The 17557-nt window shown below is 51.6% G+C and overlaps 2 protein-coding genes across 2 annotated transcripts; both read left to right on the top strand.

Annotated features, from left to right (window-relative positions):
- Nucleotides 1–1069: 1069 nt before the first annotated feature.
- On the top strand, nt 1070–3312 carry HOXB2 (homeobox B2; the record flags this gene model as incomplete). Its single annotated transcript, XM_082678301.1, has 2 exons — nt 1070–1448; nt 2210–3312. The coding sequence occupies 2 exons, from the start codon at nt 1070–1072 to the stop codon at nt 2890–2892; spliced, it is 1062 nt and encodes a 353-aa protein (XP_082534427.1). The 3' UTR covers nt 2893–3312.
- Nucleotides 3313–12580: 9268 nt separating this feature from the next.
- On the top strand, nt 12581–13981 carry HOXB1 (homeobox B1; the record flags this gene model as incomplete). The annotated part of the gene is made up of 2 exons (XM_082679986.1): nt 12581–13216; nt 13653–13981. Exons 1-2 carry the CDS (start codon nt 12649–12651, stop codon nt 13979–13981), a joined length of 897 nt encoding a protein of 298 aa, XP_082536112.1. The 5' UTR covers nt 12581–12648.
- Nucleotides 13982–17557: the final 3576 nt, after the last annotated feature.

Below are 17557 nucleotides of genomic sequence, written 5' to 3'. Positions count from 1 at the left end.
CACCCCATACATTGACCTGAGGTTTGAGAGTTCTCTAAGTTGAATCGGTGGCTACCTTGGTTCTTGTTCCTGTTGCTGGATATAGATGCAGATACAGGCTTGAGGCTTGAGTGGGTGGGTGCATATGCATCTTAGACCCTGTCTGTTGGGGGTGTCATATAGGAGTGCAGATGCCTCCAGGTGAGGAGGCAGGTAGACATAGGGGCAGGGGTAGTGCTGCAAACGCTGGGCAGAGAAGGCAACTGAGACCACACAGCTATGTAGGCCAGAGGTGCAAAAGGGCCCCTCACTATCTCTCTCACCCCTCTGTGTCAGCCTAGGAGTGCTTGTCGATTTCCCAAGATTTATCTGTTGTTTTGGGGGGTGGGTTGGGGATAGCGCTGCTGATGCTTGCAAATCTCTTCCTTGCTGCACGGTAACACCGACCTTTCCCAAAGGCGAAAGCCTCTTTTTACTACCTCTTCCTCTCACATTGAGATCCTCACTCAGCTTCTTTGGGGGGGGGGGGGAGGGGAAGAGAATGCTGCTGGCCTTGTAAAGAAAGCTTTAATTTACTCTATTAAAAATATTTGCAGAAGAGGACGATTTCTCCCTTAGGTTCTCTTGTTTCCTGGGATTCCAGAACCTCCCATCCTCTGAAGGGGATGAGGAAAAGGTTCCTTTAGCTTTTCTGGAGAAAGTGAGTCATGCGGAGAGGGAGTGTAGGACTGGGGGGCTCATGGTGTCCAGGTCATGGTCCTCTACAGTTTTTGAATCAATTAAAGCAAATAACGCTCTCTGTTTTCCACCAGGCCCAGACAAGCGATTGGCCAAGGCCGGTCCCGTGACCATGAATTCCCTGCAATTTCGCCGGAGTCCTGGGTTTAATAGAGAGAGTCCCCATACGCTTGTATTTATCAGCAATATACAATTATAAAGGCCCAAAATTAAAAAAAAAAAAAAAAAGCAAAATCTTCCCCTCCCAAAATCGCTCCATCACACAGACCTGGGGGGGGCAGGAGGGGGGGTCCCTTCCGATCCTCCCTCCTGACGCCCCCCCAGCAGGCCCCCTCCCCCACCATTGAAAGCCATGAATTTTGAATTTGAGAGGGAGATTGGGTTTATAAACAGCCAGCCATCGCTCGCCGAGTGTCTGACTTCCTTCCCCGCTGTCTTGGAGACATTTCAAACTTCATCAATCAAGGAGTCGACATTAATTCCTCCTCCTCCTCCTTTCGAGCAAACCTTCCCCAGCCTCCAGCCCGGCGCCTCCACCCTTCAGAGACCCGGGAGCCAAAAGCGAGCTGAAGATGGGCCCGCTCTGCCGCCGCCGCCGTTCCCCGCTGCCCCCCTGGCTCCTGAGTTCCCCTGGATGAAAGAGAAGAAATCCGCCAAGAAACCCAGCCAATCCGCCACGTCTCCCCCGGCCGCCTCCTCCGTCCCGGCCTCCGGGGTCGGATCGCCCGCAGGTCGGTAAGCGCGGTAGGGATGGGGTGAGGGGCAGCTAGAAAGAAAGGGGGAGAAGGAGCGATGGGGGAGGTAGAAAAGCTGGCGAGCCTGTTGGGGTTCCTTGCCCCCGTCGGTTCCAGGGATGAGGAAGCAGAAAAGACCGCTGGGGTTCAGGCCTGGCCGCTGCCTGCACTTTTTTTTTTTTTCTTTCTACAGCAGATTTTGGAAGCTGGTTGGGGAAGAGCATTTTTTTTCTGCTAGAAGAAAGGGATTTGATTGAGGTTCACCTTTATCTGTGTGGAGGAGTGTTGTTGGCTGGGGTCGAATCTGGAGGCAGGAAAAGATTCGGTCCCATCTACCCCAGCTCTAGAAGAGGGAGAATTTGAGACCTAGGGAGCTAGGGAGGAAAGGAGGTGAGGAACAATCTTTCTTTATGAACCCTCTCCCCAGGCTGAGTTGGAAAGTGCCGAAATTAGGGGTCCATTCAGAGGACCTGGGAGGGGGCTCTGAGGTTCTGGGGGAGAAAGGGAACAGCTTCCTACCCCATGCGTGGCTCGTGGGCGGCTCTCTGAATGCTTTGCCCTGACCCGGGCCGAGTCTGGAGGCGAGACAGGGACGGGAAAGAAGGCCAGAGCCTTGGGAGCGAGCCGCTTTGGTAAGCGGTAAGGGCGGGGGTGCTGCTGCTATTGTTTTGGGCTGATGGGGTGGTTTTTATTTCAACCAAGTCGAGGTTGGGCTAAGGACACGGCCAGCGTTGACGCCCAGCCCGCTTTCCCTGCAGATGGGCCGGGACTGCAGGAGGCCGCGGGCGGCGGGGCGCGCAGGCTGCGCACTGCTTACACCAACACGCAGTTGCTGGAGCTGGAGAAGGAATTCCACTTTAACAAGTACCTGTGCCGGCCGCGCCGCGTGGAGATAGCGGCCTTGCTGGACCTCACCGAGAGGCAGGTCAAAGTGTGGTTCCAGAATAGGCGCATGAAGCACAAGCGGCAGACGCAGCACCGAGAGCCGCCCGACGGGGAGCCAGCCTGCGCCGGCGCGCCGAAGGACACCGGCGAGCCCGCCGAGGAGCCCGTGGCCAGCCCGGGCCGCCCCACCGCCTCGCAGGCGGTTCGGGAAGCCTGCTGTCACCCGCCCGAGGTCGCGCCGGGGCCTCCTAGCGCCTCGGGACCCCGGCCTTTGGCAGCTCGCGTGGAGGACGCGGGCGCGCGGAGGCCGGGCGGCGCGCTGCGCGGGGCGGGAGGGCTGGGGTCGGAGCCGTTGCCAGAAGACGTCTTCCCGGAGCGACAGGATTCACCTTTCCTGCCCGACCTCAGCTTCTTCGCGGCCGACTCCTGTCTCCAGCTGTCCGGAGGCCTCTCCCCCAGCCTCCAGGGCTCGCTTGACAGCCCGGTTCCCTTTTCCGAAGAAGAGCTGGACTTCTTCACCAGCACCCTCTGTGCCATCGACCTGCAGTTCTCCTAATAACCCGCTTCCTCCTCCCGGCCCTCGACCCCCGCCCCCCTCGGCTGCCGAGGATCCCCTCCCCAAGCCGTGTAGACTTCTTTATGTGTTTTGCTAAAATTCAGGTATTATTGAATTACCGTTTAATCCACTTCCTTTCTTCTCTCTTTAAAATATTGGGCACTCGGGCGTCTTTTAAAAATCACACAGAAAAAATCCGTTTGGTAGAGTCCTTCCAACGAAATCTCAGGAATAATTAAACTCTGGCGCGGTGGCGGGGGGGTGCTTTCTTAAAAGGAACTAGAGGAACCTATTTTCCTCTTTTTTTTTAAGTTTTAGATCGTAGATTATTTATTAAAATTCTTTAATAATAGGAAAAGGGAAAAGTATTTATTGTACATTATTTTCATAGATTAAATAAATGTCTTTATGATACGAAAACGAGTGTTTGTGTTGGGACCCAGCCCCTTTCCTCCCCGCACCCCCTAGGCCGGCCCTCACTCCCTCAGGACCAGCGCCAGGTTTGTCTGGCCCTGGGCCGACTAAGCCCGGATGGTACAAAAGGGGTCCTATTTGGCCGCCCGCAGCTCTGACGAGAGTGGGCGTTTGTTGCCACCCCGTAACAGATAGCCTTTGGCTCTGCTTAAAAATAAAGGTAGGGGGAGAGGGTGCGCTGCCGACTGAAGTGGGTGCCAAGAGAAGAGGCTTCGGGGTCGCGGTGGGAGGCGCAGAGGTTCAGCTAGATTGGGAGGGGTCCTAGGGTTTCCTAGGCTTCTCGCCTCTGCCCCAAGCGGGGTGGAGGAGCTTTTCCCAGGACGCCTGGGGACCCGACTCCTGGGGTCGTGGGCAGGGCCAAGTAGTGGAGTGCGGTCGGGAGTTTTCTTGGGAAGCAGCGCCTGTGCCCAGGGATGGTAACTGACCTCCAAGTGGACAAGAAAGGAGACCGGGTGGAAAATGTAGCGGGGTCCGGGCACCAATGCTCTTCGGGCCCCTCAGTCACCCTAAGGCACCTGGAGTTGGGAGGAGCGTCCGAAGAGCTGCCGGGCGACAAGCCCCGGGAAGCCCGGGCTGCGTTGGGAGGCGCTTGGCCTGCAGGCAGCGAAGGAGGAGCGAGGAACGCGGGAGGGAGACAGGAAAGCAAGGAAGATGCTCAAAATGGCGCTGGGGCCGGGCGGCAGGGAGGGCGAGGGAAGAGATTGTGGCCGCCATGACGGCCGCCTCGGGATGCGCGGGGCCAGCCCCGGGCACCGTCCCCGCACCCACCTTCGCCTGTCCGGATCGTCCAGATGCCAGTGAAGAAAAGAAGCCAGGGAGCCTCCTTTTGGTTTTTGTATTGTTTAAAAAAATCAGCCCAACGGATGCTAAGGACGCGAGATGGACGGAGGGTCCGCGAGGGGGTGGGAGTGGGAGGGGGCGAACGACGGATCTTGTTGGCCCGGGTCTGCGTAGCCGAATCTGACTTTTGATCCTTCGCTCTGGGATTTGATGCCCGGCCAGAGCTTTCTCCAAGTGCAGACGTACCTGTCTTTGCCCACAAGTTCATTTGCCATCTCAACACTATCGCCTACCCCCCACCGCACCTTGCCAGGCTTCTTGCAAACCCGGTAAGCGGGAAGCAAGGATCGATCGCCCCATCTGCCTCCTGGTTTGTTCCGGGGAACGTGGAGATTTAAAGGGCCCTGGAAAGCCATCCATCCTCCTTAGGTTTATTTAATATTTCTCGGGCTCAGAAACAGACACCGCAGGGCTACCTCCCCAGCAGATGCTGCCGTTCTTGAAAAGCAGTTTATTTCCCAGGCCTCCCAGACTTTCCCCTGAACCAGCAGGACGGGGACTTGGAGTACCAGGCACCGAGAGGCAACAACTGTCAGGAAAAGCCAGGAGCCGACATAGGTCGTGACATATAGGACTAGACAGGCCCTTGCATATTTTTTTAACCTGGTCCCTCAGTGTGGGAAGCACACACATCTTATTCCTCTGGAATTTAATCCCTTAAACTGTCTTAATATAGAATTCATCTCCTGCATTAAATAATGTTATGTCACATTAAATTGCACTTATTTCTTTCATAAGTAAATTAATATAGAACAATTAGATGTGTTATTAATAATGATATCATGTATCTTATTAGTTTATTTTCCCTCGTAAAATATATAGGTATGAAATAAATTCAATATATTAAAGTAATAATACACAGCTTATTGGCTTGTGTGTTTATTTTCCCCATAAATAAGTGAACATATAATATATTACAACCACACTATACATCTCATTGGGCTGTGTGTTTATTCCTCCATAAAATATGCCCATGGACAGTGTTTAACATCTTTAAAATCACAGCACATGGCTATCTCTACGCCAACAAAATAAAGACATTTCAGCTGGGGTTTTGATTTCTGTGGACAGCCAAACTAGATAATTTGGTCTAGTTAAAAATGCTCTTTCAGCTGTAGCAAAGAGCAAGAATATCAGAAGGACCTTGCTGATTGCCCACCTTCCAGCTTTCTTTGGTCAAAAGGAGAGCACCCTTGATCAATGCCAAAAATGCAGGGTCTGCTCCGCTGGAGAGGATTCACGGCTTGGTCTGCAGTACTCAGGGGCCTCTGAGGTTCCGGTTCTCTAAGAGACTTGATGGACCAGCAGCATCAGCAGTATCTGTGGGATAGTTAGAAATGCAGAATCTTAGGCCCCACTCCAAATCTTCTGAATCAAAATCTCAATTCAGCAGATTCCCAAGTAATCTATATGCACATGAAAGTTTAAGTACTGCTGGATCATAATGCCACCTTTCTTCCTGCCTTCCTCCCATGCTTAGGAATTTTTGACCCACTTTACCTGGCCACTGCCTTGCAATCTACCCCAACCTAAACCAGTGGCCCAAAGGGCACTGAATTTCAGCTCCTGCCTGAGGCTGCATCATTCCCTGATCCTCCCTGCCAAAGTGAGTGGAGGGCCCAACGAAAGGCTCGATCTACCTGTTTAGATCTAGGTACTTTGTGTGTCCTGGGGGTGAGAAGCAACCAAGTCAGGGAATCAGGAGATCCAGCATTTCCCTTGACTGATCATTAGAGAGGAGTTAGAACTCTTTTCACAGGCAACACACAGCCTCTCTCTCTTTCTTCTGTCCCATGTTTCACGAAACTCACCATCTCTGATGCCACCAGAGCAGAACAAAGAGGCAAGGTATTTCCAAAAGGAAATGACTCCTCTTTTCTATCTCAACCAATTTTAAATTCAAAGGAATGCCTGGCAATCCAGGATTCATAAGGGGCCAGGATTCAGGATGCCTGTGTTCCAAATTAGCTCCTTTTCCTTGTTTCAACTCTAGGGTCATCCCCTTTAACCTGAGTTTTCCAGGCTGGCTATGGAGAAGGAAGGAGAAGAGGATGGTTTCCCAGATAAGGCAGCAGACCCCCCAGTGATGGCAGGTTAGAGGGCAGTGCCAGGTGGCTGTGCTCACTTATCCTATCCTGATGGGACAGGACTCCTCTTGAGTGGTATGTAGCACAGACTGGTTATAAACTGGCTGTGGTTGGAGTGGGAAGGCTTCAGTGCAGTCCTGAAAGCTGCTGGTCAGTCTGCCCTGCTCTTGGTGAGTCATTCTTTGAAGAAGAATGGCCCATTAATATTATGATGAAAGCAAAAGACCGTTAGATTGAGGAATTATTTGCAATCATGATAACCATGAGTCATTAATTTTTTTTTTTTAACTTACGCCTGGGTAAGTTCCTTCCCCTTTCTGGACCTCAGTTTCTCCAACTATAAAATAAATGGAAGAACTAAATGCCTCTAATGTTCTCTGCATCAGTATATGCCGAAAGTATATTCATTAGTCTTCACAAACAATGTATCACATATTTATTATGGCTGGTATCATGTGCTTTTAAATGGAGGTGGTGACTTGTGATGTTTGAGGATAACCCACGTCCCAAGTATCTGGTACAGCCATTTTAACAAATTTTAATTTGTATCTTTACACAAACAGTCATGCCCCGATCACTGTTTAAAAGCAGGGAGAGAAATCTTTTCAACAAGCATGTAGCTGGTTGTAGTGCTGTGGGCCAGGTGCCAGGTATTCAATGAATATGAGTATTAAGAAGTGTCCTAAAAAGTCCCAATAAAGTAGTTAAAAGTGTTACCAGTTTTGCTGTGGCTTCAGAAATGACATTCTTCAATTTAATATGATGCAGTTTGTAGTATTTGGACAACACTTCAGCGATGCTGGATTTTCCCACAGTAGGAGGACCAAGAATGCAAATTTCGATGGGCTAAGAGAGGAGAATAAGCATCATACAGGGAGCTCTGAACCATCTGTAGCTAGACAGTGTTCTTTATTTCAAGGGTCGGCCCTTTTAAGTCTCGGGATCCTGCAGGCTGACTCTCACTCCTCCATCAAGACCCCAGAGTCGCTTCCTCCTGGTGTTTAATGAGCATCCACTCTGTGCCCTGAGCTGGGTACAGGAGACACGACACTCAGGAAGGTGTGAACCAAGTACTTGAGCATCACATGCTACCAGTTTCACCTTTGTGATGCTACTCCTGTAAAGGCAGCAGAGAAATAGAATTTCCGGTCCACTACACAGGGTGCTTAATTTATTGCCTGATGAACATTGTTTCTGAACTAAACTTGGTCTTTAATTAAACTTTTCTTTTTAAAAACAGTTAATTAAAAAAATAAAAATAAATGAAAACAAAACAAAACCAAAAAAAGTGTCCTAGCCAAGTTTTCCCCTGGCTTTCATTCTCTGCCACCTTCCCCAGCATTTGGTTATGTTTACTCTTGTTTGAAAAAGAGTAGGACGTTTTATACAAAAAGAGGCACCAAACTTCTTTGCCATGGTGTATTAGACTTTATTTATTTTTTAAAATGTTTATTTATTTATTTTGGGCACTCCACGAGGCACGTGGGATCTTAGTTTCCGGACCAGGACCAGGGATCGATCCCCTGCCCTCTGTAGCAGAAGTATGGAGTCCTAACCGCTGGGCCTCTGGGGAATTCCCAGTGTACTAGACTTTAAAAGTCCCCTGTAGTCAGGTTTTATCTGGTTGCTAGGGTATCAGAGCATAGGTACAAATTCTGGGTCTCCCTAAAGAGCTCTGCTGAACCCCCTGCCCACCTTTCCTCCAGGTCTCTGACAAACACTCGCTGGCCCCACTGTACATCTTCCTGAAATATGGTCTATCAAGTACATGTCCTCAGTTTGCAGAAAGGAGACTCTCGGGCCCTACATCATTCCTTTCACCTGCTATGGCTGGTGTGGCCCAAATCCTCCACTGACCTCTCCAGCCCAGCTCGGCCCTCCTGCTCCCCCACCCCCATCCCTCTCCATACTCAGTGGTGAGGCAGATATCTGGTGCCTGAAGGAGATCTAACAAACTGCTTCCTCCTCTGAGGAGAGTCAACAGTAAAAGTGCCTTCCTAAAACCTTCTCTAATTCCCAACCACCACAGAAAAATCACAGTCTGGACAGTCATTCAGATATAAATTCACCTTGATGGGTGTTCAGTAAGTTCTCCACCGTGGGTAGTTTAGCTGCAACCACCATACCTGGATAGACCCAATTAAGTAGAAAGTTATTTCAATTCTTCATGTTTCTCTAATCTTTCCTTTTAGAAACATCCCGACTCTCTGACTTACTTTTCCCTCCAGGTGAAAGTTTATATCCTATTCTGCCATCACAGAAGTCAGGTTCAACCCCTACCTTGGGAAGGACAGTTTCTAAGCTAAACCCTTCAAGGGAAGAGAGAAAACATCTAGAAAACTTTTCTCCAAAATTTGGAAGGTTAGGAAGTTCTGGCTAATACCCAACCTGAAATCTTTCTGCTGCGGTTTTAATCATTTAGATGTGTTACAGATGATACAATAGTAGGCTTTACTTTTCAAAAAAACTCTTCAGTTTGGACGAAAATCCTTTGCCTAAACGGAGCCAGCCTTCTGATTCTCAATGACATTTGCATATGATAAAGTACATATTGTACAATATATGGTGATATGTTACATAAATACATAGCACATGTGCTATTTCCCTATCACATATTTCCATATTTTAATATGCTAGTTATATTAAAAAACTGAAGACTGACTCACTATTTCAGACTGTGCATGGAATGCCAATATCATACACTTACAGAGTTCTCTATGGTTTATATTTTCTTGTTTGCTTTAATCCTACTAACAATGCAGTGAAGTAAGCAGTATTAAACCCATTCTTCTTCTCTGAGGCTGAGATTCAGAGAAACCGGGGAACTTGTCCAGGATCATAATGCTAAGGAATGGCCAAGCAAGGATTTGAACCCAAGTATTCTGGCCCCAAAACTAATAGTCTTCCCAGTACATTATGCACCACTCATAGCCTATGGTTCTCAACCAGATTTGTGACATTTTAATGAGCTTGTAGTAAAACAAACAGCACTGAATTCAGATTGCATCCTCCCCCAAAACAGCAACAAGAAACCATTTCTTATGGAGAAAAAAATTATAACCCTGAATATCTTTTAAATTCTTAAGTTCCAATCTTTGATCTTGGACTTTGGTCTTCAAGATCTGGGCTGGGGAGAGCAGGCAGAGAGGCACTTAAGGGCCTAATGAAAGAACTGTTAGATTGATTCTGCCAACCCCCAGCTAAAGCAGCTTCCTCCATAGAAAAGGCCAGAAGTAGGTGCAAACTTCTAACACTTCCCCATTCTGATTAGAATGGTCTCCCTGCCTTAGTGGTACAGGGGTCAGCATCTCTCAAAGATCATTTCAGTACTAAACATGCCTGTGTTTTCCTTGCTCTCCTATATGTCTAAATAGATTATAGAAAAGAGGAAATCAACTATATTTCACTTTGGTGTTGGATCTACCCAGACCATCTCTGGTGACTTTAATTTGGTCAACCAGATAATCCTATAGGCCATAGATTACTCCAGATGTGGATTACATTGTTTGTTTGTTTGTTTTGTGTTGCACTCAGCTATGGGCTTAGCAAGGAATCCGGGCTCCATAGGGTTTCTCCGCAGGCCAGAGGCCAGTGGAGTTTCTTTTAAGGAGGAAGAGACTTGGGAACCTATGGTCCCATGTTGCTTTTTCTCCCAGTCTTTTCTGCTGGGGCTGGGAGAGCCACCAGGAAATCTGAAAAGTTTTTACCTTTCTGCTACACAAGAGAAGGTAGCAAGGCTCAGGGATGAATTGGAGAGCAGAGTGAATTGGGAGAGCTGAGACCAAAGCAACCACTGCACTTGACAATATAACTTGAGGCACATTTTCTCCGCCCCCTTCCTTCTACTCTTTATAATAGACTATTGGTGACTTCAGCTGTTACTAGGGAGACTGCATTTCCCCAACTCCCAGAATGATTTCTACTCTTTTATTAAACTGATTTGGAGTTTACTTCCCCCTTTAGACCTCAAATTGTTCCCTTAATTAGGAGGGCGAGGGATGAGGGGAGGAGGTTCTCCCTGGATTGAGGGAAAGGTCGAAAGTGGAGTCCCAAGTCTCCCAGAAGCAGGACAGCCAGGTCAGATATAGACCTAGCTCAGATTTGGGGTTTGAAGAGAAACCCTGGTTCCCTACTTCCCTCTTCTCCAAATGCCTCTGTGGAGAACATCTCAAAGTGAGAGGAAACTGTTGGGAGCATCTACAAACCCAAAAGGGGAAATAGAAAGAAATCTTGTTCTCACCTCAACACTCCTTTTCTCTTCAATCCCTCTGTAGGCCGCCCCCACCCCCCACCTCAATTCTCCTTTCCTTTGTCCGCCCTCATCCCTTTGCACTGAACATTCTCTCACCCTCCCCCATTGCATCTCTCTTAAAGGAGTTGCCAGCTGGTCCCCTCCCCCCAACTTGTCCTGCTCTGAGGCAGGGTCTGAAGCAGAGTACCCGTGAGGAGGGAGGGGGGCAGGGGTCCTGTGAAATGCTCTAAGCTCTTTCATAGCTGAGGGCTAAGCAAGGCTTACAGTTATTAAGAAAAGAGAAAGGCACTGTGATTCTGGTGATAGAGACACAAAGTAGGAGAGGACAGGCAAAATGAGGGGACTGGGAAACAGAGAGAGGGAGCGACACAGTGACTGAGAGGGACAACTTTGGGCCTCCTTGCAGAGGGATGAGTACCCACCCTGCCTTCTCAGGGTAGGGAAACCTGAGAAGTTTTGAGGGTCCTCTCTGGACCTGTCCCACCTGCTTCCCCTTCCTCTCCTCAGCTCAATTGTTTACAGAGATCCTCCCCTGAACTCTTGCCCTCCTGGACTTGCCCTAGCCCCGGCCCCAGGCCTCCGGCCAGGCAGACACCCTGACAGGTTACAAATGAGCGTGGGTGTTAGATTGCGCCAAGCTCTTGTCCTCGGAGTCTGGAGGAGGAGAATCAATGGGCTCTACCTAAGAGCTTCCCTTCCAGTTCCATCCGCGTCTGAACAGAGTGAAGGAACCACTTCCTGTTCTCCTCCCCTCCCCCAGCCCTAACCCAACAGACACACGGAGCAGAAAGGCGTGAGACCCCGCTCCTGAGCCCGGAGCTCCCGTTCTCTAAGCAAACTCCTTTGACCTATTCTAGAAAGTCCTCAGAAACTTGAGTCATCTTTAAGATGTAATTGGTATTGAATTTATGGATTTGAGGCTTGGGGGTGTGTGTGTGTGCTGTGGGGTAGGAAGGAACCAGAAGAATGCACTACGCTAGTTTTAATCACTTCAGAAAGAGAATAAAAATTCCCTCCTCTTCACCTGTAAGTAAACATTACCTAGCTCTGTGCTCCTTGTGACTCTCTGGAGAGATACGGGGGGTTATCTGAGTCTGAGTGAGTGAGCCAGCTACAGCTATGGATGGCTAGAGAGAGGATAAATACATCCAGAGAAATGAGTTGATGGATAGGTAGGGAACGAATATAAATATGGAGAGAGACGGACGAACAGAGAGATGGATTGAGACAGAGAGAATACAAAAAGAAGCCGAGGGAGAGAAATGCATGTGTGAATGAGGAGAGAGTGGTTATGTGGAGAGATGGAGAGAGGAGCGGGGCATTTCTCATCCTCTCCACATTTCTGTCATCTTGTCTCGCTCCTTGATATGCCAGTTTCCCACCCCTCACTTAACTCTTCCTCTAGATTCTAGGCCCTGCCTCACACCCTGAGGTGTTTTTCCACCCTCTTCTTTCACAGTCATCCATTTGGCCCAAAATAACATACCTCACTCGGCTGTCCTAGCCCATCACCCCAAATTGGGAGAAAGAAACTCAGAGCGGGAGTTCTGGGCAAAGAAGCCTGGATTCCCCATCTCCTGGTCTACAGACTTGGTGAGGGGGGAAGGCTCCTTTGGGTGGGGGGGTGGGAAGAATGAAGGGCAGCTGGGTTGAATTTGTCCAAATCTAATAACCTAGGAGGCTATTGAAGGCCTTGGGGGTTGGGAGGGGAGGAAAGTCCTGAATATTCCTCTAACTTTTCCCCCCTCTCCCTCTGGTCCCTTCTTTCCAAAAGTCTTTGAAGAAAGATGTTTTTGACGCTTCCACGTCACCCTCAGATGGATGGGCTGCGGGTGATTGAAGTGTCTTTGTCATGCTAATGCTCGGGGGGTGATGGATGGGCGCTGGGGCTGCCAAACTCTGGCCCGCTGCGCCCATTGGTCTGGGAGAGATCACATGCGCCCCTCCACCCCCACTCCCTACCCCCTTCCTGGGGGAGCCCTGGCCCAGGCGAGCTGGGTTAGGCCATGGATGCAAGCTTTGGCGCTGTGACATACTGCGGAAAGGTTGTAGGGCAAGAGGGTGTCTCCCCCAAACGGGCCGACCCTCCTGCGGCCTCGACGCATGGACTATAATAGGATGAACTCCTTCTTAGAGTACCCACTCTGTAACCGGGCACCCAGCGCCTACAGCGCCCCTACCTCTTTCCCCCCCAGCTCGGCTCCCTCTGTTGACAGCTATGCAGGCGAGACCCGCTATGGTGGGGGGCTGCCCAGCCCCGCGCTCCAGCAGAACTCAGGCTATCCGGCCCAGCACCCGCCCTCGGCGTTAGGGGTGCCCTTCCCCAGCTCCGGGACCTCGGGGTACGCCCCGACTGCCTGCAGCCCCAGCTACGGGCCTTCTCAGTACTACCCTCTGGGCCAGCCGGAAGGAGATGGAGGCTATTTTCATCCTTCAAGCTATGGGGCCCAGCTAGGGGCCTTGTCCGACGGCTATGGAACTGCTGGGACGGGCCCGGGGCCATACCCTCCGCCGCAGCCCCCTTACGGGAACGAGCAGACAGGGAACTTTGCACCGGCCTATGCTGAGCTCCTCTCCGAGGACAAGGAGTCGCCCTGCCCGTCAGAAACCAGCCTCCCCACAGCCCGGACCTTTGACTGGATGAAGGTTAAGAGGAACCCACCCAAGACAGGTAGGGCTCAGAGGTGGCTACCCCCTCTCTGGGGCTCAGAGCGGCTCTGCTGCTTCTGCACTGAGGTGTCCTGGGCTGGGTTCCTGTCTCTGCGCCGCCGGGTAGAGGCAGGTAAGAGCACTCTGCCCGGTCTCAGGTCAGGTGGGCTCTCCCCACCCAGTGAGTGCCCGGTTCCCATTAAGAGTAAGTCTCCACACATACCCGCACTTCCGGATCTGTGTGCCCAGCTCAGGCCCAGGACCCGGTGTCCTGCGGAGGGATGGGGGATGGGAGCGTGGGGAGGCTGATCCAGGTCACCTGGAGGGGTGCTTGGTGCTTCGAGAGCTGAAGCGGGACAGCGTGGTGAATGGGGGTGCGGAGCTGGCCAGGGGGGAGGGGAGGGGAAGGAGAAAGAGGTGAGAGAACTGACGTGGCCTTTCTCTCGCCCCGCCCCTAGCGAAGGTGTCGGAGCTGGGCCTGGGCGCGCCCGGTGGCCTCCGAACCAACTTCACCACGCGGCAGCTGACCGAGCTGGAGAAGGAGTTCCATTTCAACAAGTACCTGAGCCGGGCCCGGAGGGTGGAGATCGCCGCCACCCTGGAGCTCAACGAGACGCAGGTCAAGATTTGGTTCCAGAACCGGCGCATGAAGCAGAAGAAGCGCGAACGGGAGGGAGGCCGGGTGCCCCCAGCCCCTTCAGGCTGTCCCAAGGAGGCAGCTGGAGACGCCTCCGACCAGTCCACGTGCACCTCGCCGGAAGCTTCGCCCAGCTCCGTCACCTCCTGAACTAAACTTCCCAACCGACGGGGCTCCGCGGCACCCGAGCGCCGCCGTCCAGCCCTCTCCTCTGCTCTCCCTAACCCTGGGCCTCGGCTTTACTACTCAGGCGATCCTCACCAAGGCTGGGGCGCCAGTTTACAGCTGCTCTGGGGAGGAATGGGGGACCCCTTTTCTCCGGTCTGGGCAAGGTGCTGATGGCTGGGGAGCCTACCGGAGGACCAGAGGCATGGGAGACACCCAACCTGTCAAGAGTGAAGGGAAGGGCTTCCCTCGGCCTTTAATCTGGGGATCAGCACGTGGGCGGGGTGGAAGCAAGTCCCAACCTCCTGGATTCTCCTTTCCCTTCCAACTTCAATTTGTTCAGTCCAGTGCCTTTGAGCTTCGAGGACTCTCCTCATGCACTCATATCCTAACTCCCCCTTCTAGGCCCAGGACAGAGAGAAGGCCTTGAGGTTTCTTGTGTGGGAGGTGTTTGGGTGCAGGCATATTACCAATGCTTAATCTTTCTAGTCGCCACAGACCTTACAACAGCACCAGCTGCCTTGTGACAGACCAAAAAGCACCCCCCCCGCCAATCTAAGCCTATTAACCCCCACCTGGCACATTTGTATTGCACTAGCAGCCTCCAGAGGTTGTTTTCTGAGACCTGCCTCCCCTCCCACCAGCGACCTCATCTCTAAGCTACCAAAGTGTTTTGGAACTTGGTACTTCGGAGACTTCTGGAATTTTGTTTGAGGCTGGACCCCAGCAAGCCTCTACCAGGAAGGCGCAGGCACGCCCCCACTAGTTCCTCCCCTATTTATTGCCTCCTGGAAAAGCCAGGACCCTCCTCATCTCCACCCCGACCCCTGGTGCAGCCCAGGGAGGCCCAGGTGCAGGGAGAGCTCCTACCAGCAGCAAACATTTCTCTGAACCTTGGAGACAGTGGAGGTACCACTCTTTCTGGAAACCTGAGCCCCAAGCCATCGGGTTCTCTCTGTACTTCCAACTACCTCATTTCAATAAAGTGTGTTTTCCCCTCTTCCCGCCTCTTCTACTCCTCCACCCAGGGGTAAAGGAGGCTCTCTCCAAGAGCCCAGGGGGAGAGATGAGGAAAGAGTAGGTGCAGGCTGGTTGGGCTGGAAGGAGCTGAGCTTTAAGAGCTCAGCTGGATAAAGAGAAGGACTTACTGGGTGGGGCCTAAGCAGAACAGCACCCTAGGTTTCCAGATCTGACAGCCGTCAGCCCTCAGGTCGTTGGAGGAATGTGGGAAGACCTGGAGGGAAAAGGTGGTGGGGAGGATACAGTTCAGAGAGGGTCCTGAAAGGAAGGCAGGAAAGAAGAAAAACGGATCTGTTTGGAGAGAACAGAAAAGGGTTTGAAAAGAGGAGAAAGTTCGGGGGGAGGCAAAGGGCCCACTACCCCTTCTCCCTTCTGCGTCCCCCACGTCCAGAGCGAGGCCTGGCATAGAGTGTGCCTCGGTAAATATTAATATGCGCTGCGGAGGCTGTGCATCGTCCCCCTCCCCGCCAATTCTTGCTCAGAGAGTCAGAGGACAGGTCCCTCGATAAACTTCAGATTGACACACAGGTTACCCCTCCACTCCCGCTCCCAGCCTGGCGCCCTTCCACCCAACCGGAACCTCGGGGCTCAGGAGCCGGGGAGGCTGAGAGACTCTGGCCGCAGCCGCCCGCCTCCGCAGTGCCGTCCACCCGGCTCCCGGTGACTCCCGGGTCTCCGGCGCTGGACAGCAGCGGAGGCGAGGCGAAAGGGCCGAGGGGGAGGCGGGGAAGGGAGGGCTGCGGCGGGAGCGGCAGGTTGGAGTCCCGAAGGCCTGGGGTGGGCGAAGGAGGCCGAGGTAAACCCCGGTCCCGCGCTGACCTTTTTACCTCGAAGCGCCCCCGGGCTTTCCAAACAAGCCGACGGCGCGCCCGCGGGGGCAGCTATTGTCTCCTGGCGGGTCCCACTGACAACCCTTTGGTCGGCGGAGGCTGGGGGCGGCGGAGGCGGGCCTGGCTCGGGCAGCGCCGCGACGGCCGCCTAACCGCCAGCGCTCTCGCCCTGCAGTGCCGTCCAGAGGACGCGGGCCTGCGGGCTCCCGACCGGTTTATTGATTCCGGGGACCCCCCAATGCCCTGGAGTCAAGACAGCTGGGGTCGGGCAGCAAGACCAAGGGGGGCGTCTTACCCCACCCCATCTACTGAATTCTCGACCTTTCAGAGGAAGACAAGAAGCAAAAAGGACTAGGAGTGTGTGCAAGAAAAGCCGAGCGTTTGCTTCCTAATGAAATTGGTGCTATTATAGGAGAGGCCAAGTTATCAATAATGGCACAGTCCAGCTGGAGGGGAAGAGAAGTGTGTTGCAAGAGGAAGCTCAGCTTTCCCAGAGCTTGATGCCTTGGCCTTTGTCTTAAAAAAAAAAAATCTATTAACTGCTTCTCTGCATTTAATTAAAATTGCCACCAAGGTTGGCTTTCCCAAGGGGGTCACCTTGACAGAGGAGACAGAGCAGTGTCTGTGGAAACAAAACTCTTGCTTGGAGCCATTCAGTGTAAGCTGGTAGAGCCTTCTGGTTGGGATATTTCTGGATCCTGCAAACTTTGGACCCGTGGGCAGAAAATCAGGGAAGAGGAAGGAGCTTTGGTTAGAGCAGGACCCCAAGGATGGTGAAGCTGGACCTCAGACTGGGGCTGACAGGTCCTGGGGGAGGCTGGTCTATTTGGATTTTGGCCACAGCAGAAGGAACTATCAGATTCCCCCAGGGAGGGATGAGGGGCAAATCAATTCTCTGTTAACAGAGGGGCAGGCTCAAAAGAATCTGCAATACGTCTGAGCCCCCCCATCTCCTTTGATCCTAACCCCTTCCCCACCTTGTGCTCTCCTAAAATCCCACTTATCTGAGGCCTCAGACTGGTCTACACAGAAAGCATTGATTTGCAGAAACAGAAGGTCACTGTATTTTCTATCATAAATGACAAAGGAGAGGTTGGTAAAAACAAACAAACAATCAAACAAACAAAAACACATTGTTAAACTTTCCAGAATAGATGACAAACTGCTTCCCTCTTAGACTCCTTTCAGATAGGTGGGTTTTTCACAGCCCCTGAGGGGGCAAAGGGAATCATATCTTTACCAGAAGATCTGAAAGTACATTTTCTGCAAGATTTAAAGCTCTCCACTCCAACACCTCCATTTACCAAATCTCCAAAAAGTCTCCTATTTTGAAAATAAAAATCTTAAAATAGAGATTTTTTTCCCCATTGATTCTTTATTGGGGTGGGGGGAGAATTCTTCTCGGGTTGAAAGTTTGTCAAGGTTTCTGAGGAGTATCTCCCGGCCCCTCCTCCACCACGGAGCCTCCGCTCTACCCAACACTCTGCACCATCTGTTTCTCAGCCCCAAGTGTGAACTTTTCCTCTTTCATTTGCTTTCTTCTTCAGCATTTGTTCTCCCAACGTGAGGCCCTTTGATCTCCAGGACAAGAGAGACAAGGAAAAAAGATTTAAAAAACCCTAAAGTTCTTCTTACTTTTAATGTGGGTTTCTTTGTTATGAACATTCTTTGCAGCAATACCACTGGGCTGCTGGAAGGGAGTTGGTGGGGT

This window comes from Grampus griseus (assembly GCF_964374135.1).
Source record: "Grampus griseus genome assembly, chromosome: 20".
In the NCBI taxonomy this organism is placed as follows: domain Eukaryota; kingdom Metazoa; phylum Chordata; class Mammalia; order Artiodactyla; family Delphinidae; genus Grampus; species Grampus griseus.
This window is presented reverse-complemented; position numbering and strand designations above follow the sequence as displayed.